Source organism: Chironomus tepperi, unplaced genomic scaffold (genome assembly GCF_022539635.2).
Source record: "Chironomus tepperi strain 1889 unplaced genomic scaffold, CSIRO-AGI_Ctep_v1 contig_196, whole genome shotgun sequence".
Lineage (NCBI taxonomy): Eukaryota > Metazoa > Arthropoda > Insecta > Diptera > Chironomidae > Chironomus > Chironomus tepperi.
The window spans coordinates 132,354-153,469 of record NW_027226318.1 but is presented as its reverse complement, the minus strand read 5'-3'; the positions used below and the strand labels follow the sequence as shown (position 1 = coordinate 153,469).

Sequence of the window (21,116 nt, the reverse complement as noted above, 5' to 3'; positions counted from 1 at the left end):
ATTTTTTTTTCACTGCAAAAACTTAGAAGATGAAAAAATCGAAACAAGAAAATGAAGCTTCCATCTATCTGCAATGCTAAAACACAAATGAGATGAAGGGAAAGCAGTAGGGCAAGGATATAAGGAAAATTTGAGAGAAACCATAAAATGTTATTCTCACAAAAATGTAAAAAGCTTCTCTCCTCTCACCATGTACCATGTGCATGATAAGGAAAAAACGAATATAAACAGAGAGGAAAAAGAAATTGTCGCGCGTGCATTTCCATTGACTTTTTACACGCGGATGAGATTCGGTGAGAGCGAGAGGACTTGATGACGTCATATTGATAAACAGTGGAAATTGAATCTCGTGCAAAATGGGATTTTGACTTCGTTGATGGCCTTTTTTTTAAAGCAATTAATAAGGGTTCCCGTGCCTGACATTGTCTTTTTGCCTTTTTTTGCTGGTTTCACTTTCAATCTTGGCCATAAAAAGTTTATAATTGCATTAATTCAATACTCGAGGAGATTAGAGGATGATAAGAGATTTAATAATTGACGTTTGGTCAACTTGAGGCTTTCATGAGAATTTTAATTACTTTAAAAGCATCGCTGCGCCCACATTCAACAGTTCCCACCTTGTTGTGTTCATAGTCACCTACACAAGTGTTCTCTAAAACACATTGAACTTTATTTTTGTCTATTTTGTGCTCACTAATTGAAGTGAACTTTAAATTCTAGGAATCAATTAGATAGCGTATTGTTTTAGAGGTTTGAGGGTGTAGCTGGTTTGATGCTGCAATCGTACTTTGTGTTTATTACCCTTTTATCATTCGATTTCATGTCATTTACGTAAATTCCTGGATGACATGATCCAGTAAGATCTAAAATTTGAAAAATTCATCAAACCACAACGATAGCCATGCCTGCGAAAGCAAAGAAAGCATTGATATAAGAAGAAATAATCGAATTACATTATTGTGTCATTTGATGCTCATCGTTCTTATGCTAAATTAATTTCAAGAAAGAAATCTTCATTCAATTCTTCTTTTCTTCATTCTAATTTTTTTCAGATGCCAATGGTAACATCAATGGATCGAGAAACAATAAGAGAAGCATACGAAGACGTTCGAAGTAATTTGACTGACACAGAGTGGGCAGTATTTAAATTTGAGTCGTCTGAGATTGTGTGTGCGGCTAAGGGTATTGGTTTTGAGGATTTTCAACAACAATTTATGGATGATGAACGAGCATTTGGTTACATAAGAATTCAAATGGGTATGTTTGGTATTTTATTGTGCATAGATTCAATTCTCATACAGAAGTTGTGGTACGTGATTGGTCAGACAATATTCAAATAATATTTGACCGTTAAATTTCTTCCAATTTTAATTTTCTTGAATATTGACGTCTGTAAAGTATTTTACAATTCCTGATCATTTGTTTTAAATTCATTGATACATGATGTCCATCTTGTCCACCTTTAAACTGCTTAATACTGCCAGAATGAACAAAAAGATGATATTTTTTCTAAAAACTTCAGTATCACTTGAAGTTGGCTACAGTTGAATATTGAAAGTTCAAAAATTTGAATTTTTAACGGACAAAATCTTTGTATGAGAAGCAATAGAATCAATAATAAGCATCAATCTCTAATTATTTGCTATTTTCAACATTATAGGAGACGAGATGTCAAAAAGAAGCAAATTTTTATTCCTCACATGGATCGGATGTGACGTAGGCGTCATGCAGCGTGCGAAAATGTCTACAGATAAGTCGATAATGAAAGAAGTCATAAGCGTAAGAAATTCTTTAAATTCCATTACCTCCCACATAACATTCATGACATTCCATTTCATTACAGAATTTTGCAGCAGAATTGCAAATAGAATGTGAAGCCGACATGGATTTAATTTACTTTAAGGAAGTTCTACAGAAAGCTCAAGGTGCAAATTATGGAACGGGCATTCGAGAAATTTAAAGCACAATTATTTCCACTAATATTTTTATGTCGCATAGTTTCTAATCAATTTTTTATTTTCAAAGTAAACCATTTTGCAATATTTCCAAGTGCCAAGGATTCATTTACTCCTTGATTGATGATGAAATTATCTTCATTTACTTAATATTATTGTGTTATGAACAAGTGTGGGGTTTGAGGTGATTGGAAATGGGCTTGTTGGTGCATAAAATATGATTTTGAATAAGATTTAAAAATTAATCCGTCGGATTAAAATAAATCCATCGAATTTGAAAATTTGAATTAAGATCCAGCAGAAATCTTTGGATCATTTTCTAGGATTTTACATACTGGAATCAACTTCCTTACCATCATAAACATGTCAATTCTCAACGCACAAACCAAACAGTTTTGACATCAGCCTACAAACTCATCACCAATCAACTCAAATCCTACAATAATAATTGCAATTACTTAAATAGTGATTTTTTGTATTGAAATAAAAACAATTTATGATTTTTATATAATAAAACCCATAAGAAAAGGAATCAATTCTTTTATTTCGAATTTATCTAAAAATTATTTTTTTGTCATAAACGTGTAATATATAAATTTGATGTCTATAATTTAGGGATTGATTTACCACAAAGCTTGTATATTGTAAGGTGAGGAATAATTGCACCAATAAAAACTATTCTTGATTGAATAAAGTTCAACTACCTACATCTACCATTAATTCTCATCGCTCTGATTGTACAAAAAAAAATTAAAATCGTGTTTAAGGTCCAAAGTCACTAGGTGGGAGTGTTAAAATGTTGAGTTTTGGAACATCTACGAATTCTCGTCCATTACGAAGAATCATGCTGCCTGTTCCAAAGCACATAGCTCCCCAAAACATGAGGAATAAAAGCGACTCTGTGTTGTATTCATGCGAGAATAATGCTGTGGCAAAGAACATTGATACTGCAAAAAGTAATACAGTTGGGAACTGGAAAGAAAATTAAAAATTAGCAACGGTTAAAAAATATTTGAAAAATAACCGTCAAGTAAAATTTGAAAATTTCAAAAATTCTACTAACGGCTTTTCACTAAATGCAGATACTCACAGTTGCATATTTCCAATCTTTCTGTTGCTCTAATGGACAAGGAATGGCGGCACCCTCACCTTCTCTTACAACATAATTACCAACAAATAAATCAATTGCATCTTGCCTAAAGCCATCATTAAAATTATTCTTATAGTAACGAGTTAACGAGTTCATTCCGTCCTTAAGTAGTCCTTGTTTTGTCCTCTTTCCAGTTCTCGTAAAATCAGTTTTCAATGCGCCAGTTCCAGAGTATTGAATTGAAATTAAATCAGCATTATCAGCCCAAATATTCTTAAATAATTCAATCATGCTACTTCCGATACTTTCTAAAGTTTGTCCTTTATATAAAATTCCAAGCTTTGTTAATGTCTGCTGAAGTGATCGTTTAGCTAACATGCTTTGTACGACATTTGTACGATCCAAACAGTCAATACAATTAGTTCTGAATATTCCATCTTGAGCTGAATATAAAGAACCTGACCGAAGATGAAAAACTCCAAATTCATCCTGTTCATGTGCCAAACGATCAATCAAGATATGTAAGCGATCCCATCGCATCTTTCTACATTCAGCATGAAAATCAAATGCTTCATATCGCTCATTAGCACTTCCAGCACGAGTAACCAACTGTTTAAATGCTTTTTCCATTGCATCTTCAGCACCACGATGATCAATCAAATTGACAAGAACAATTTTTCCATAGTTCAAGACAAGCTCATCCATGTGAGATTGATATGGCTGCAAACTATCACGAGTTTTATCAAGTTTTGGACGTGGTTTGAGTCTCAAGTTGGGTGTTTGATACCAAAATACTGGAATGCTTCCTCTAATTTGGACAAAGGACACTTTTTCGCCATTATACTCAACAATCTGTTCTGTTTCGACGAAATTCGATACATTTCCATCGTTGTCAATTCCACGACAGAATAATCGTGTTCCAGCACGTCGTGTTGACCGTCTTGATATTAAAATCCACGAAAAGACATGACCATTAATGCTTACGTCATTAATTGATATAACTGGAATTAAAAATCAATTAAACATGCTTACTGGATCATAAAATGTGACATAACTTACATCCTAAAAGTAAAGGAAGACAGTAGTTAATGAGCTCAGGTCGCTGGAAGGACTTCAAAAGATGTGAATTCCAGACGAACCGCTGATCAGCACGCTCTAATAAGCTAAGCGATAGCTGATCTGGAGACATCGAGTGAAGTCTCTGAAGAGTATGTGTAATATCATACGAGTAACTGAAATAGAGATACGGAGTATCCAAAATAGTACGTATCATAGCCAAATATGTTTCATTTTCCTTCTTTTGAGTCTCGTTCAAATGAAGCATCGACGGAATGTATTGAATGATATCAAATCCAGCTAATCGCCATATAACTTGATTATTTACAAATCCAACAGCTACACGATGGGTTGCAACAACTAAGTGATTGCCAGAAATTAGATTTATAGAACCAAGTACGCCACATATCTTCCTCACGCTCGCAATACTCGGAATCTGATTTGTTTTCTCTAAAATAAAGCGTACAAGTTAATTAGTTAGAGAATAATTCAAGTACGATATTTTTGATGATGTCACGAAGTAAAACAAATAATGATGTGTGAACTTACCTTGAACATTGATTTCTCCGGTTATTCGATCAATTATCAAGACTTGATTTTTCCCATTGGGCTCTATATAGAATTTATCTGTAGTAATATAACTAATTACGGAAAATATGATTAAAATTTATTGATTTTATAGCTGATTTATGAAAATTGTTGGAACACGCTTAATCCACTGGATTATTAGATATTCCATAATACTTACAAATTCATATCATCATGCACTTCCATTACACTTAATTAAATTAAGAATAACCTGTTAATATTATTAATTTAGAATTCTTTTTGTGAGCAGAGCTAATGAAAATATATTTTTATTTTGAAATTCAAATCTAGAGTGACCGTTGTGCTACTTTGAGTTGTAGATTTAAAGAAAATGCTTAACGGTTTTGTAAAATTTGAATTGAGAATTGTAAAATTCAATCAAATAAAAATATTCTTCACAAAATCAGTTTTTGGTCATTTTACACTGTTTTATCCATCAAATCCACTATAATTTAAATAGTTTTCTATACATCATCACTACATAAACTAAGGTAGCTATAATTTGACTTAAATCATCTCGTAAATTCATCAAATTTTACATAAAATCATTTATAGGTTTTTCTAGTATGCTGCTTAGAAGATCCACTCGACTAATTAAGCCGCACATTGGGCTTTACTCAACAATAGTTGAACCAAAACTCAATTTAGAAGAATTCCGAACAAAAGAAAATGATCCAGTGAATCATTCGAAACAGCATATTGGAAAATTTTACAAAATTGACGATGGCCTGAAAAAGAAGCTGTTCGGTCAAGGTGGATTGCCGAAAAAGTATGAGAAACAAATCAAAACATTCAATGAAGCTTGTTTAATGGTTCGTCCACAAGCAGTTGAAGTAATGGATTATATCAATAGAACAGATTTCTCAAAACCAGTCGTTAGATATTTACTTTATGGAGAACGAGGAGCTGGAAAGACAATGACTATGGCTCATTTAGTACATTATGGTCATCAGAATGGATTCTGTTTAGTTCATGTTCCATATGCACCTGATTGGTATAAACGACCAAAAGAATTTGGCCCATCAGCAACTCACGAAGGAATGGTCGATTTGCCATTAGATGCAGCAGCTTGGCTTATTCATTTCAAGCTACAAAACAACGACTTATTCACGAAAAATGATGTACGAATTTCTAAAACATATGATTGGAGTAAACGTGAACAAACAGCGGCTGGTTCTAAATTTATTGAACTTGTTGACCATGGCATTAATCGCGCAAAATATGCATCAGACGTTATTGCGGCTTTAATGGATGAAATAAAGATTGCATCAACTGCTGGAAAAATTAAAACAATGGTTCTCATTGATGGATATAATTCGTTCTTTTATGAGCAAACTCGAGTATTTAGTGACACGCGAAAGAAACATCCAGTAACGCCAGATAAAGTCACACTAACTCAACCATTCATCAACATTACAAATTATGACTGGTGTAATGGCGTTTGTGTCCTTACTGCCGACATAATTGGAATGCTAGGCTGGGAACGTGAATCATACTTGCCAAGATACTTGCTTGGTAAAGAAGGTTTTGAGCATTTAGATCCGTTTGTGCCGATTAAAGTGGACAAATATGACGAAAGGCAATTCGATAGTTGTATTTCATATTACGTGAATCGCAAATGGATTCAAAATACATCAGAAGGTTTTGACAAAGAATTAAAATTCTTGAGCAATTCAAATCCATACAAACTCATGGAACTATGTAATTCAATTTAAAGGAATTAAATGCTGTAGACATTAAGAAATTGATAGTAATAAATGATTCTTATTTGCTGTAAATTGATATTAAGGACTTTTCATCAATGCGATAAAATGTCAAGGTATAAAGGTCAAGTCAGGGCATAAACAAGTTTACACACACTTAATCACTTCCCTATAAAGGTGAAAATTTGTAATGTCTTGATGTGGTAACATGAACTGCATTATAATTGACGATTTTATTCACGCATGGCTTGATTCGCATTTATCCATTCATCTTTCTCTTAATGCACTTTGCCGGTAAATTTAAAATTCAGTTTACGCCATCCAAGTGATTCATCTAAGTAATAGATTTGTTCATTAATTTATGCTGCGCTTTGATATTTCTCAAGGATAGTATAGGCGTTAAATGTTGCGTCAGGTATTTTTCATTAAGTGCAACTCCTTTTACTAAATGGGTATATTGAAGGCTGTTTGATATGCATCAATTATTGCATTTAATTTTCATAAAAATGTTTAGGAATGCACATAAGGAACAATCATAAATAGATAAAATTATTTCCTATAAGAATTTATGGTGTCATAAAAAATAATTTGATTTTAACGGATTTATGAGATTTAAATTTGCTATAAAATTTCAAATTTTATTTCTCCTTTGAAATTCAAATATTATATGACCGTTAAAAATTTAAATTTTATTTGACCGCTAAATATTTCCTGCAAAACACCAAAAAATAATTTAATTAAATTTATCGTACCTCAATCTCATCTTTTAAACCCATCAATTTAATAATGATGCACAGTTTAGCTATAATACCCATAAAGTTTACCGCATTTAATGAAACGAAATACCAAGCATATAGTAGAAATATGAAATAAAGTAATCATTTGTCAGGCAAACGTTCAGGCATGCAATGAACATCACATATAAAATAAAATCAAAAAAAGAACTTTAAATGACTTAATAGTTATTAACTTTTAGTGCCATAATAAAGCTGAAAATTTCAATTTGCCGTGCTACTTGAGATGCTATGTCTGAGAACGTTTAAGCGAAGCTGTTGAAAAATATTTTTTGCACGCTTAATTTCGTCTTCTTGTTAATTACATTAAACTTAAAATTACCTTTTTTATTGGAAGTAGTTGCATAAATTTAAAAAGCATAAAATTGAGATTTATGAATGAAATAATAGAAATGCTTTTCCAAATTGCAAAAAATAATGCCTGTGCACATCGATCATAGTTAAAGATCGAGTCCCTCTTAAAATAACGAATTTTAAAATTTCGAAACTTCATTTTTGCGAACACTTCATTTTTTCAACAGTATCATTTTTTCGAAAAATTCTTCATACAAATCTCTTATAATTTTCAAATTTTAAAAAAACCGTTGAATTTACTATGCATTTATACATCAAATTTCCAATGTTTTCTACAATAAAACTGTTTATTCACATTAAAAACAATTAAATTAGCTTAGTTCTTCAATATAAGAAGAACATTTAGCTGTAAAATATATTTTTAAGAAAAATAAAATGCTTGAAAAAATGAACGGTTTTTTAAAATTTGAAAATTATAAGAGATTGTTTGAAGAATTTTTCGAAAAAATGATATGGTTGAAAAAATGAAGTTTTGCAAAAATGAAGTTTCGAATTTTTAAAATTCGTTATTTTAATAGGGACTCTTAAAGATCATCAAAAAATTGGATAATTATAGCAGAAGTCAGTGAAACATTTCTATCCGAGAAACAATAGATGCCTCAAGTCATTACCTCCTTTCAAATCAAATTTAATTGTATATAAATCGTTTAATGAATATCACGACTACCGGCAAGGCACTCATTCATGAGCAACTTATTTGGTGCATGCATTTTTATTCGGTGGATTTACATACAAAACAACTTTGTTCCAGTCGTCTGGCCATTATTATCTTGATATAGAAATTTATTGCAAATATGGAGATAATTTGCGGTCTATAAGAGTCAAGTAACCTATTTTTGATAGTCATTGAATGTTAATTGCTTTATTATGTTTGGTAAATGACTTTTAATTTTATGTGAATTGACAAATAACATTTGACGGTTGAAAATTATTTGAATTTTATGTTGAAATATCTACAAATGTTTCGAGAAAAGTTCAAAACCGTACAAATGTTTGGTTATTGTTAAAAAATTATGGCAATTTCAAATAAAATTTGACCGTTAAATATTCAAATAATTTGTGACAGTTTGGAAAATTATTGTTCTCAAGTCCTTTTTGAAGAACCAACATGTGATTAAATAAGAATAAATTAACTTACATAGTAAAACAAACAAGCAATAAATCATGACTTAGCCATTAATAAACTCATTATTTCAATAAGGCTCATGTAATCACTTAATTGATTACTATACAAATTTATGCTTATTAAGCTATTGACACGATCTGCAACTAGCTTCTGTTAAAACAATTACCTTAAAATTATATTCAAATTCATTATTATGGGTTATTTATGGGCAATAAAAAAATATTAAGGTTCACCGAAAGTTCATTGTCATTTGCAGCAACTAAAACAAATAATAATAAACAATTACTTACCATCCATTCCTGTATGCATTTCTTGCCAAATTCACATCTTCATTACGATCTGACAGATAAAACATCAAAGCCATACATAAATTTGATGTATAAGGCTACCTTACATAGTTTCTACAGCCATGATGTACTAATATTTGGCCAAAAATATAATAAAAAGTTAAGTGATCTCTCCTCATCATCTTTTTTTGAAAAAGCAATCACGTCGTGAATTCATATCGCGTAAGTCACGTTTCAAATGCTGAAAACAAAACAAAAAAAAATTAATTTCAGAGCACACGAATGAAACAAAAGGAGGGAACTGACAATAAAAAAGCATTTGCAATGAGAAAATATGTATAACAAACAAATGAGCAGTGTTCTTTTTGAGCATGTCCATCTTAATCTTTTCATTTTCATTTGAAGCTCATGTTAAATAACCGCATATGAATCTGACCACATCAAATGTTTTGCGGGTATGATTAATAGCAAATTCTGTTGTTGGAACTGATATTTTTTTCTACATAACTTCGTCTTGAAGGCTAATAAATTCATTTATAGTCACTGTCATCAACATTAATTTTACGTGTTTTCGTTTATAGTTTGAAGCATGATCTTAATTTGGATTTGGGAATGCTTGGATGTTTGGAGATGATTTTGAGTTATGACGTCTGAGATTTAGGATGTTGAGTCTTAAGCTAGTCAAAACTTATTGTCGCAATTTGTCAATCTTCCACAACATCTTAGGCCAAATTTGTCATAAACTGCTAAATTCACTAACTGCTAAATTTTATGCAACAGTCGTAATCATTTAAATGCTTGCCAAAATCGTGGGAAGTAAACGTTTTAAGTCAATGATTGCTTCATTCAACAAATGATTATAGTTTAATCGAAGGAAATTGACATCAAGCATATGATTGCCATTTCTCTCAATCAAAAAAATGTTTGGACACGACTTTCGGAACTTTCAAATAAAATTAGAGTGATGGAAATTGAAGTCGAGTCGACTCGAAATTGAATGATGACAATATTGTATTAACTTCGAGATTTGAAGCTAGCTATAGAAGTCTATGACTAGGTTCAGGATAGACCAGTGCTGATTAAACCGTATGCCGCGGCACATTATGCCATTAATCGCATGCTTTGTGCAGTCTCTGCTTGCTGCAAATGTGTGCCATGGCTAGCTAGCAAATGCCTAGTCGTAAGTAAATACGTTCGTTTATATCTAGTTAAGTATACCCATTGACAACCCTGTTAACAATTATCTAAACCCCCCGACAATTCCGTCTAAAACAAAGCTATCCCTCACATCATGATGAGCTTTAACCTCTACAAAAAGTGACTAGTTAAGTAGAAATTATTAATCTGCTTGTTAATCTTCATTCTTCAAAGTAAATGTACAGCACAAAAGGCAGGAAAATTACCTGATGTAATTCATATTATTCCGATGATCTAACTAAATATAGAACTCAACTTTTTTAAGACGAGAGTTCCGGTTCATATTTGAGAATTTTTTTAAGCAGCATGTCGTGCGCACATCACGATCAATCATTTAAGTTTTGCAAATAATATTAATATTTTTTGAGTACAAAGAGGTGTCGTTGCGGGACTTAAAGAATCACCTATTTAAGTAATCCACACAAATAAATCATGATCAATGCAGTCACAAAAGCATATGATAATTAAAGTCAACGACCATTCATATCCACATTTGTTCCAAATGATTATAGCATAATGAAAATAATTGCAAAACGTCTATAACTCATTTTTATGGCACGTCTCTTCTATTATTTTCATCTTCGCCAACTCCTTTATAAATTATTGGAGGTCATGAGTAGTGTTATACTGCATTTTTAATGCATTACTATAGTTCAGATGCAATTGACGAATTAAAGCGATTTTTCATGAAATATTTTGCAACATTATTGCCATAGATATACTTACAGCTCTTCTTATTGATTAATCATGATCTCAAGCACTGCTTTTGAGGGTATAATTAATTAATAGTTCTGCAATAAAAATTCAACATTCGCTAATTAAATTAAATTGTGCATCACAATTATCTAAATTAGATTTTTTTAGCTGGAATTTCCTGGGTGGGAAAGCAACGAAGTGTTGAGTCATTGACAAATAGTAGGAGATTATCAAATTTGATAGCTTTATGAAGTCTGATGATGTGTTTGGCTCAATGCTTCTGATGTAGATATTGACAACTTTGTGTGCTTAATCCATATCTAGATTCTTTTTTCGTCGACTGTTGAGTCATGTTCCAAAACAAAGTAAAAGCTATGCATAAGTAAGCATTGTGCCAAACTCCCTTACAACTCCGGATAGCTCAGTAGATAATTCCACTTGACATGTAATTAAGAAGGCGTGGGTTCGAGTCCTAATCCGGGTTATGTTGTGGAGAACCTTAATTGTGGTAAGGATCCAAGCATCGCCATTGAGCTTCTGCTTATGCTAACATTATCCTTTAATCTGGTATAAACAACAGTGATCTCCATACATCATGACTAAATTAGCCTTAATCTAGTTATTGCACATTAAAGCTCAACAGACTTGAACTATCCCAAACATCAATTTTAATCCAAAAGCACAGCAAGAACTTGCCAAATTAATTACAAATTGGGGCTGGTCGCTTGATCTTTTCATTAAAAACTCTTAAGTCGTTGACCTTAAATGCAATTTTCATTCTCTTCTTATATCCGTCCAATTCCAAAAAAAAAATTGTGAAAGATTAACATCATGATGCAAACATCACAACTGCTAAAATTATTTTTGAGTAATGCCTTTCATAGACGAATAATTTAATAAAAGTGAATTTTTCATGCTATAATTTTTTCACTTCTTCACTGTTTTCTGCTGATTGACGTAGCATTCGTTTGAATCTCATTAAAGATTTATTATATTTCATCTTCAAATGATGATGTACATAATCCATAGCATTATAAGCCTAATGAAAAATAAAAAGAATATGCTTGGACTTTTCGTCACTTGCCAATTGATTCTCTATCCATTGCCAATAAGTTTATAGGGGATTATTATACATTGTAGATTAGTGGGTCTGTAGAAATAAGTTATTCTTCGTATGAAATGTTATGCTATGTTTTGATCATCAATTTTAATGAACATTGAAAGAATATTAATTTTTATAAAGCAACAGCTAGCAACAATTGGCAGATTTATTTGAAAGGATTCGATCAATTTGAATTTGAATGATGACTAAGTATGTCAGGAGCGTTGATTGCTTAATATTGTAGACTTCGCAAATTATGAGGTTTGTTTAATCAATTCCTGTTTGAAATTATTTCATCTGAAGGGATCTTTTGAGTTCCTTAAATGAATAATATTGAATATTTTAAATCCTAGGCAATCTCCAATCCAGTATTATTGCTAGATTGATTGTTATTCAATCGATCAAGCCGCAAAGGTTGATTAATGAACTGAATGTTGTAACAAAGCCTTTCAAGCACACTTCACTTGCGGAACTGACATCTAAATTGCTTCTTTACGTTTGTTGACGCATCAACATATTGTCAGGTCTTCATATCTATTGTAATGCACATTCATGCCTCTTTTGAAAAGTTTACAACAGGGACGTAACAAGAAGGTTTTGACCCTAATCCTCCATCTCGAATTCGCCCCTGGAGTATGAATAATGCTTATGGTTGATAAAAGTTCAATTTAAGCTTAAGATGCATTTTCTCAATTACTGATTCCTTTGCTGTTCCTTAAAACAATTTCATTGCTGCTCATACGCTGTTCTAAGTATGAATTAATACACAGCACATGTGTTTACTGTTACAAAAAGCCAATCATAACATAACACCATCACTTAATGCGTAAACACGACCATTTAGGTCTTAAATTGTCGTGTAACAATTACCATTGAAATCTGATCCATACGCATTATTCAGTCTATCATCTTTCTCTCAAAACGTAACATCGTCACACATTGTTCCTACCTTAAATGAGTTAAGCATAATCGAAGCTCATTCATAAAAGTTTTCAAGTTCGTCACTTACTCGTGCATTGAATTTTAATATGTTTGCGCCTCAAGAATCACTTCTTTCACTTTCAATTGTGACTTTTTTTTTGCGGTACACGCAAAACATTTTACTCAATTTAAATAAAGTTCCTCTAATTGAGGAAATGCTGTTGATTACCTACTTTTAAGCATATTGTTTTGTCGCGAATAGCTATGTGCAAATTAAATAAAATAATTGCGCAGTCTCAAAGATCTTGATTCACATAAAAGTTTAAATGACATGAACGGGGAGGCACAAATTAGATGGCAAATTAACCACTTTAAAGGTTGTTGGAATGGATCAAATCATTGAGTACTATAATACAATGTAATGAGCTGAAGATGAGCTTGTGGATCATAACATCTGATTTACTTCATTTGTGGATGAATGAATTACTTTTTTTGTTCACATTTATAGCAATTTTATAGTAAAACTCGTAAAACTTAAATGACTTGAACTTTTAAAAATATAAATTTTGAGGGCAAAAAAATGTCCAACCTCTGTAATTACTGAAATTAGCTATGAGTCAAGTCTTTGAGAATATTTTGATGGTGTAAATGTCAAGTAACTTGTCATTAAGTGGGTTAGAAAGAAACTAATGATGTAGAGCAATGGTTGCTTTGTTTTGAATGTTTAGGGGGTGGGATGAAGCATTGACATTCGGTATAGTCATTTGAGCTTCTTTAAGATAGATATTCATATCAGTTCTAAACAAAGGAACAGCCACTTAAAACTAAATTGTCATCAATTACAGTATTCAAGACATTGTATTGTAATTGTTCAGAAATTCCTTTTTATTTCCACCTTTAAGTACTCAACTAAGATTCAACATCCCTAAATTTAAACACATGGCTATTCTTTATAGAATTTTAAACAATTACTTTACTACCTAAACAGAGTCACATCTTTAACCATCTGTATCATTACATTGTAAATTATGAATAAACAGCTGCTAAACCATTAGAGCGCATCGTTTACAAATCGTATGAGTTTTGTATATTAGAAGTAAATGACACAGGGTGTTTATTTTGTATGCAATTGATGCTAACTAATTATGAACGAGTTAAGAATAATTGCTAAGCTTGCTTCGGTTAATTTACAAACAATTTTTCATTCATCGAATTGATTTTTCATTAGCACAGATGCAACAAATTAAAATTACGGTGATTTTTTTCTCTATGCGAGCAGCGAGTGCAAGATTTATTGGCACATCATAGTAAATTATGAATCTACAGATGAGATACCAGGGACATCGGATGTTAGATTGAAATTATACAAAATTGCACGAAGTGAATTTAAACTTTTAAATTTTAACTTTCACAACTATTTTGGAATTAAAGTCTAACTTGATGTATGTGAGCAAGATGAGGGTCAAGTAAAATTTTAGAGAATTTCTGAACCATAAAATGAAAACAGTGTGTAAGATTTTGCATTAAGTACATTAATGCTACTAAAATTATTTGAAGGTGTTGTGAATTTGACACATGATGAAATCCGTTCCATAATTATAAAACATGGAAGAATCATTGCCGTTTTTAATGTTTTGCAACAATTCCATTCATTAAAATTTTGATGGCTTTTTTGATTGTCGATATATTTTTTCTCAAGAACAAGTCTAATGTATCAAGTAGATCTTAATTAAATTCACTTTCATGGAAGTCTTGATCCAATAATATTCATTTTTAATGTTTATTTTGCCATCCTTTTTTCTCGCAAATTTGTGTAACAAGTTGATGAGCTCAAATTCATTTGTAAAGCTGTTGACTGAATTGAATCGATGATTATTCTGGTTTTAAATGAAGGTGTCAACGTGTCATTGATTGTCTGCTGATGAATGTTTACACTTCATTCTCAAATTGAAGTTTTTCGACTTTGCATTCATGGAATTCCTGGTTTTCCCATCTTCTTATTCTGTATCTTGATTGATTGTTGATTGTTTTAATTGGCTTATGTCATCATTTGTGCATCTATATAACTCCAAAATACTAAATTTAAGTAATTACTCACCTGGTAATAGAATCCATGTCAATGAAATTGCAAAATTCCATGAAAAAACTATAAATTTTCATTCATCTAATTTAAATATTTTTAATACGTTAGACATGATTTCGCTTTATTGCACTGACGCTCCCACCTCCAAAGTGCTTGCTCATTTGCATAAAATATTCACAAAACACTAAGAATCGGACTTACAGTTGGCATGAAAATGCTCACAATACTTTGGCAATGAGTTTGCCTACCACAATTGCGTTAATGATGTTCCTGACATGGATATTTTTTTCTTCTTTACTTAGATCGTTTTTAAAAACTGCAAGATTAAATTAATTAAAAAATTTTATGCTTCTTAACTTTCAATTTCCATCATCTGCATGAAAATTATTATTATTTTTCTGTGGTTAATTCCAAAATAGGAAGCGATCAACATTCAGTAATGAAAACATATTGTCAGTCAAAAAGATGTTTCCCAAAGCAAATTAAGAACTCTTATTCTATCGGATTCAAATAAAAAATTAATTATGGAACATTCAAAAAGGTTTAATTTTGATAATCAAGGTCGTCTGCTAAGCTGTATCCAAATGATGAGTAAAGCAAGAAGCCTCTCGTCCCATTACGTAATAACTGTGATTATTAAGTTTTTTTTTACTTTAGTTAATTCCTCTGTATTTCTTTGACCTTTTCCGGTTCTTATGAGAATACAAGTGAACAAGAATTAACAGCTTGTTGCATGTGAGATTAATATGATTGAGAGATGTTTTTGATTGTCTTTTGTTTGATTTATAGTGCAATAAAAATATTCTGAATTGAGGTTTCAAGAGGTATGAACAAATTATATGTGATTTAATCTAGCTGATCATATAATTGATTAAATTATTGCCATTTTTTTTGAAAATTGCCGCTTCGCACCTGATGTGCAATTGATTTTTGACATCTATCAAAATTGTTATTTCAAGACGCTTCTAGTAACTCAAAAAAATATTATAAACCAGTGGTGGGCAACCTTTTAGTTTTGGTGGCAACCTCATGTCATTTCCACTACACACAATTTGTCCACCACTGCTCTAAACTCTGAGTCACTTGATATGGAATTAACAAGCAATTGTTTAATTCGAATAGATTTTCACATGTCTGATTATTTTGAACAAACTTTTGATATGACAAATTGTGACTAATATGGTCAAAGAAAACTCAATTAATGATTCATTTGGAGTTAACCTTTTGACATCACAAGAAATCTAGATATTATTGACAAAATCTTCAAGAATTTTAATTTTTTGGACAAATTACAATGTATGCCTAAGCAACGATAGGAATACTAAACTCAAAATCATCTAAAACGTAGTATCCTGTTTAAAGATCATCTAATTTACCATCATCATTATTTCATGATTTATAAAGTATTTCCGAAATGTATATCAAGTTGTCTTTACGATCTATAATAGATGAGTTAGGCATTTTCCAGTTAATAAAACCTTTTTGCCGGTTCTGACCACACAAAAATCATCAATATTTACACAATGTAAAAGATTAAAGGCAAACAAACATTTGAAAGAATAAAAGAATCGAGATTCTCAATGGATTTAAATTAGTTCTTATTTCTTGAGATGTATACAATTGGCATAATTATACAGAGTAATAAAGTTCTCATCCTCAATCCTTCAAAATTGTTATTACCGGGAGTTTTTTTTGCGACTTAATTATCCGGTTAGTTAATTCCCATTTACACTTGTCTATTAAAAATGTTCATACTTTACCATCGAGTATTCTGAGAAGACAAAAAGCTTAACAAAATGTTTGGCAAACATACATAAGTTAAGCATGTGTAAATTTGTTTTTATTTATGACATCAACAATGTTGTTGTTACTTCATTTGTTTCACTTTCATTTGAGAACATCTTGCCGCATTGAGCGATCTTAATCCCCTCCGCGTCAAGTGTGCAACTTGCCGCTCTCCACCGCTCTCTCAATGTCTAAGCTTACTCTCTGAAAATCCACTGTTGAAAGGGAAAAAAACGCATCTTCGATATGAAAAGCTGTGTTGTGTCTACTCCAGCGCTTGTGGTTGAAGAAGAATTTTTTTCGATATAAAATAGCTGCCAACATCACTCTAAGCATCAGTTTAATTCCTGTCTTCAAGAAGTCAAGTGTAGTGAACTACCAGTTGAGGATTTTGAAGAAATTTAAGTTATTTTTGTACAACAATGAAGGTACGATACAGCAATGGATTAAACGTTTGTGGATTAGAAAAAAAAGTTTGAAGTTCTTCAGTGCTTGCTTGATGATTATTAGAATTTCTTATGAAATTTTCAAATTTTATACTGTTAAAAGAGTTTAAATAAATTAAAAGTTATGGACTGTAGTGAATCAAAAGTGAATTAGCTTGGATATACATATTCTGAATTAGTTACAAGTGATTTTGTTAAATTAAAAAAACAAGGTTTTAAACCAAAAGTGAAAACCAAAAATCAAATAAATGTCAAGACATAGTTTATGTGAAATTGAAAGTGAATATGTTCAAAGCATGGATAACTCATTTTTTCTAAAAAGCATCTAATTTAATAACTCATCGCAAACGTTTAAGTCAAGAAATCTAATTTTATACCCTAACAATTTCGCAGGTGTTTATCTGCTTATTGGCATGCGCCGCAGTCGCTTCTGCAACATTCAGCAAAGGATGGTCATCAGGAGGTAGTGGAGGTGGTTCCTATGGAGGAAGTTATGGTGGTGGTAACGGTGGATGGTCATCAGGAGGAGGTGGATGGCCACAAAAATCAAGCAGTGGATGGTCAAGTGGCGGAGGTAAAAAATTGAACAAAGATTCTTGTATAAATTGCTGCAAGTCGTAAATACATAACTTAGCTGCAGATATGATCAGAATTTTTAATTTTTGAGACAAACCAAAATTTGACAGTGCATCAAAATCGTGATTTGAATAGAATATTTTGATAAATCTTGTGGCTTAAGAATATAAATTTCGAGATTTATAAAAGTTTAGCATGATCCTTTGAAATTAGTTCTGAGAATTTTATACGAAGCATTCACGATGTGACAAAATCTCATCAAATGCTCTTTCTAGATTGACTAAATAAAGTTATAATGTTCGCATCCGTAAAATATGAAAAAACTTTGCAATAGCAGCAAAACTTTTGTAAACTTTTCAATTCCAAATTAAATTAAATTTAATTCCATCTTACTTTAGGATTTGGAGGTGGCAAATCACTTGGTGGCTATGGAGGTGGAAGTTCATATGGCGGAAGCTCATTCGGAGGAAGTTCCAGTGGATGGAAACCAGCAGCTTCAACAGGCTGGAGTTCAGCTGGTGCATCTTCAGGAGGCTGGAGTTCAGGCGGATCAGGTGGTTATGGAGGTGGATCCTATGGCGGTGGACATGGAGGTAGCTCAGGTCTCGGAGGAGGTAATGTTTTTAAAAATTAGAAAATGAAATATTTAAAAATAATAAATTATATAATTTAATAGGACAAGTTATTAAAATAATCAAAGTTATTGCACCAGCTCCACAACAATCATTCGGCGGCGGACACTCATCAGGTATAATTCAAATTTGAAAAGTTGTTTAAGTTTAGAAGTGCTAATTGAATGTTATTTGTAACTAATTGCTAAAAGCAGGAGGTTATGGTGGATCCTCATTCGGAGGTAAGATGATTATTCAGTTACTAACTCGTATTTGATAAAGCTTGAAATTTATGAGCTGTTTTGTTGCATCTGTTTCATAATTGTGCGAAACTTGTCTGATCTTTCCCAATGTTACCTAATTTCTGTAGTTTTGACAAAACTAATTTCCAATATTGTCTCCAAACCTTTTCATGCCATTGTGACATGTTTGAGCTTGCATTCTTATTTTAGCGTAATATTTAATTTTTTCACTTTTTGTTACATGCTTACTTTTTGAATTTTTATTTCTACTAATTTTAAAGTTCAAATATTGAACTTCAATTCAAAATTTTGATTATCCGTTATACATTCAAATTCTAAATTTCTGCTTTTTCAACTTTAAACAAATTTATTATTTTTCCAGGCGGACATGGTGGCTCTTCATACGGAAGCGGTGGTTCATACGGAGGTGGTACGGATTATTTATCTTTCTAAAATGAACTGGTAAACTAAAGACTATTAATTTTTAGGCCATGGAGGTTCAAGCGGTTGGCAATCAGCTTCATCAGGTAATACTGCACTTTTGATTTTATTCCTTAAAAATTTCTAATGTTTTATAATCACTAGGTTTAGGATCAAGCGGTTGGCAACAAGGAGGATCAGGCTATGGTAGCGGATCAGGTTTCGGAGGAGGCCATGGTGGTTCAAGCGGATGGCAATCAGCCTCATCAGCTGGAAGTTATGCTGGTTCATCTGGTTATGGTGGTTCATCATCAAAAGGATGGTGGTAAACAATTATAATTTAATGTCATCAATCAAACATATAATGCTCATCCATCATTACTGATATGCTGTAAATTATTCTACTTGTAAAATGTGATTGCTACCTAAGTGAATTAAACACTTGTTCTTGTACAGAATGATCTTCAAAATTGTGTTATAAAATAATTCGAAAGAGAAATAAACAGTTTTTGTTCGAAAAAGCTATACCTAAGTTAATTTATTAAATTTTATGTTCAGCCTCAAATTCGGCTAAACTTTGCAATAATTTCAGTTTTACAGCTGTCTTTAAATGTTGTGGTATTCTTTTCAGCATACAACCTAAAGTATTTCCAAATGTGAGATCTTCATCGTTGTCAGTCATATCCATTGGATTACGTGTTGAAGATTGTGCTTCAGTAAGTCGCATGCTTTTAGCTGTCGATTGATTTTGGACATCTTCAGAAACTCGTCGTTTCTTGATTATTATTTTATTATCTGTAAGTAAATTATCACGCTTGATCCAATGATCTTTTGTTATTTCTTCCATAGCGACTACATCATCAACTTCTTGTTCCATTAATTCATTTTCATCTTGGTCATTTTGTGAACATTCCACAATTTCCTCGATAAATTCATCATCTTGTACTTCGACGTGTTCTTCTAAAACTGCTTCCTCATATCTCAAAGAACTATCCATGTCATCATTATCGTCGATATAATGTGCAAAACTCTGTTCAGTCACAATCTCAATATTTGAATTTTCCTCAAATTTCTGTTCCTTTTTAGCTATAAATTGTTTCGTGTCACACTGCTCGTATTCATATCCTCTTGAATCCTCTGAATCATCAAAATGTGCTTCTACTTCATACTTTTTACTACGCACGTGATGTGTAAGAAAAAGCATCTCGCGGAAAAATGAGGAACAATTTAATTGAGTTTCTGTATCAGCATTTTTAGACTTTCGTAGTTCACGGACAAATCTATCTCTCATGACACGCCATCTCTTTTGTAGTGTATCGATATCCCAATTGACTATTGCTGATATCTCGTCCCATGCCTTTTTTCTAGCACTTCCAACTCGGAAGTCTTCGTGCTTCTTATCAAATAATACAGGTCTCTCCTTAACTAACTGAATTAATACTTGTTCATCCAGTGGACTTTTTGTGACCATACATGACTTATCAGATCCGAAGGATTCTTCGGATTTATATTTTTTAGATTCAGGCTTTAAATTTACGAATGGCTCGAGAAATGTTAAGGAATCATAAAGGTTCCAATGAGAGTTCACTTCCTCTAATATCTGCTTTCGATATGCCAATGAAAACTTCTCTCTAATCACCTTCCATCGTTTTTGTACAATGTTTTCTAGAAGATATAAATTTCTCATAAGATCCAGTGATGGTCAAAATAAGATCCAACTATACTTACGATCATCTACATTCAGCATTTTTGCAATGCTTGACCAGATTGTTGCTCTTAATGGTAAATTTCTATAATCTGTGCTTCGAGTATCGTACAGGAAGCTGTGCTTACTGACTTCTTCAATAAGTTTTTCATCGTCAATATGAGGACCTTAAAAATAGAATGACAACTTCAATTATCAGCAATTATTTGATGTATATGAAATATTACCTTCTTGCTTTAGCTTAAACTTAATCATCCTTCATTAATTAACTTGTTCAATGTCAGAAATATAGTGACTGTTAGATTTATTATCGACTTTTTTAAAAACACACAGAATTAGAAATGTTTACTATTGAGGGGGCAATCAACTTAGTTCTATG

At 31.9% G+C, this 21,116-nt stretch overlaps 5 protein-coding genes across 10 annotated transcripts in view; 3 read left to right on the top strand and 2 right to left on the bottom strand.

Annotated features, from left to right (window-relative positions):
• LOC139089939 (coactosin-like protein) overlaps positions 1–2,277 on the top strand; it is a 40,030-nt gene extending 37,753 nt beyond the window's left edge. The window contains exons 2-4 of the mRNA XM_070639592.1: positions 1,053–1,257; positions 1,661–1,779; positions 1,844–2,277. Coding sequence (XP_070495693.1) covers positions 1,053–1,257; positions 1,661–1,779; positions 1,844–1,960 — 441 coding nt within the window. The 3' untranslated portion in view covers positions 1,961–2,277. The remainder of the gene's footprint in view (positions 1–1,052; positions 1,258–1,660; positions 1,780–1,843) is intronic.
• Positions 2,278–2,461: 184 nt separating this feature from the next.
• On the bottom strand, positions 2,462–4,980 carry Sac1 (Sac1 phosphatase). Its single transcript, XM_070639591.1, has 5 exons — positions 4,850–4,980; positions 4,651–4,742; positions 4,105–4,551; positions 3,046–4,046; positions 2,462–2,927 (listed from the first exon to the last, which is right to left on the bottom strand). The coding sequence occupies exons 1-5, from the start codon at positions 4,873–4,875 to the stop codon at positions 2,718–2,720; spliced, it is 1,776 nt and encodes a 591-aa protein (XP_070495692.1). The 5' UTR covers positions 4,876–4,980; the 3' UTR covers positions 2,462–2,717.
• A 76-nt stretch (positions 4,981–5,056) lies between these two features.
• mRpS29 (mitochondrial ribosomal protein S29) lies at positions 5,057–6,471 on the top strand. Its single transcript, XM_070639506.1, has 2 exons — positions 5,057–5,180; positions 5,245–6,471. Exon 2 carries the CDS (start codon positions 5,256–5,258, stop codon positions 6,402–6,404), a length of 1,149 nt encoding a protein of 382 aa, XP_070495607.1. The 5' UTR covers positions 5,057–5,180; positions 5,245–5,255; the 3' UTR covers positions 6,405–6,471.
• Positions 6,472–17,006: 10,535 nt separating this feature from the next.
• On the top strand, positions 17,007–19,557 carry LOC139089911 (uncharacterized). Of its 6 annotated transcripts, none has more exons than XM_070639553.1 (8): positions 17,007–17,165; positions 17,577–17,757; positions 18,158–18,373; positions 18,436–18,507; positions 18,586–18,612; positions 18,995–19,039; positions 19,101–19,139; positions 19,198–19,557. In XM_070639553.1, exons 1-8 carry the CDS (start codon positions 17,160–17,162, stop codon positions 19,359–19,361), a joined length of 750 nt encoding a protein of 249 aa, XP_070495654.1. In that variant the 5' UTR covers positions 17,007–17,159; the 3' UTR covers positions 19,362–19,557. The 6 variants fall into 6 exon arrangements, with proteins under 6 accessions (XP_070495654.1, XP_070495652.1, XP_070495653.1 ...); XM_070639551.1 differs by having other exon boundaries at positions 18,995–19,042; XM_070639552.1 differs by having other exon boundaries at positions 18,583–18,612.
• Positions 19,539–21,111, bottom strand: LOC139089909 (uncharacterized). Its single transcript, XM_070639548.1, has 3 exons — positions 20,965–21,111; positions 20,761–20,904; positions 19,539–20,697 (listed from the first exon to the last, which is right to left on the bottom strand). Exons 1-3 carry the CDS (start codon positions 20,990–20,992, stop codon positions 19,574–19,576), a joined length of 1,296 nt encoding a protein of 431 aa, XP_070495649.1. The 5' UTR covers positions 20,993–21,111; the 3' UTR covers positions 19,539–19,573.
• Positions 21,112–21,116: the final 5 nt, after the last annotated feature.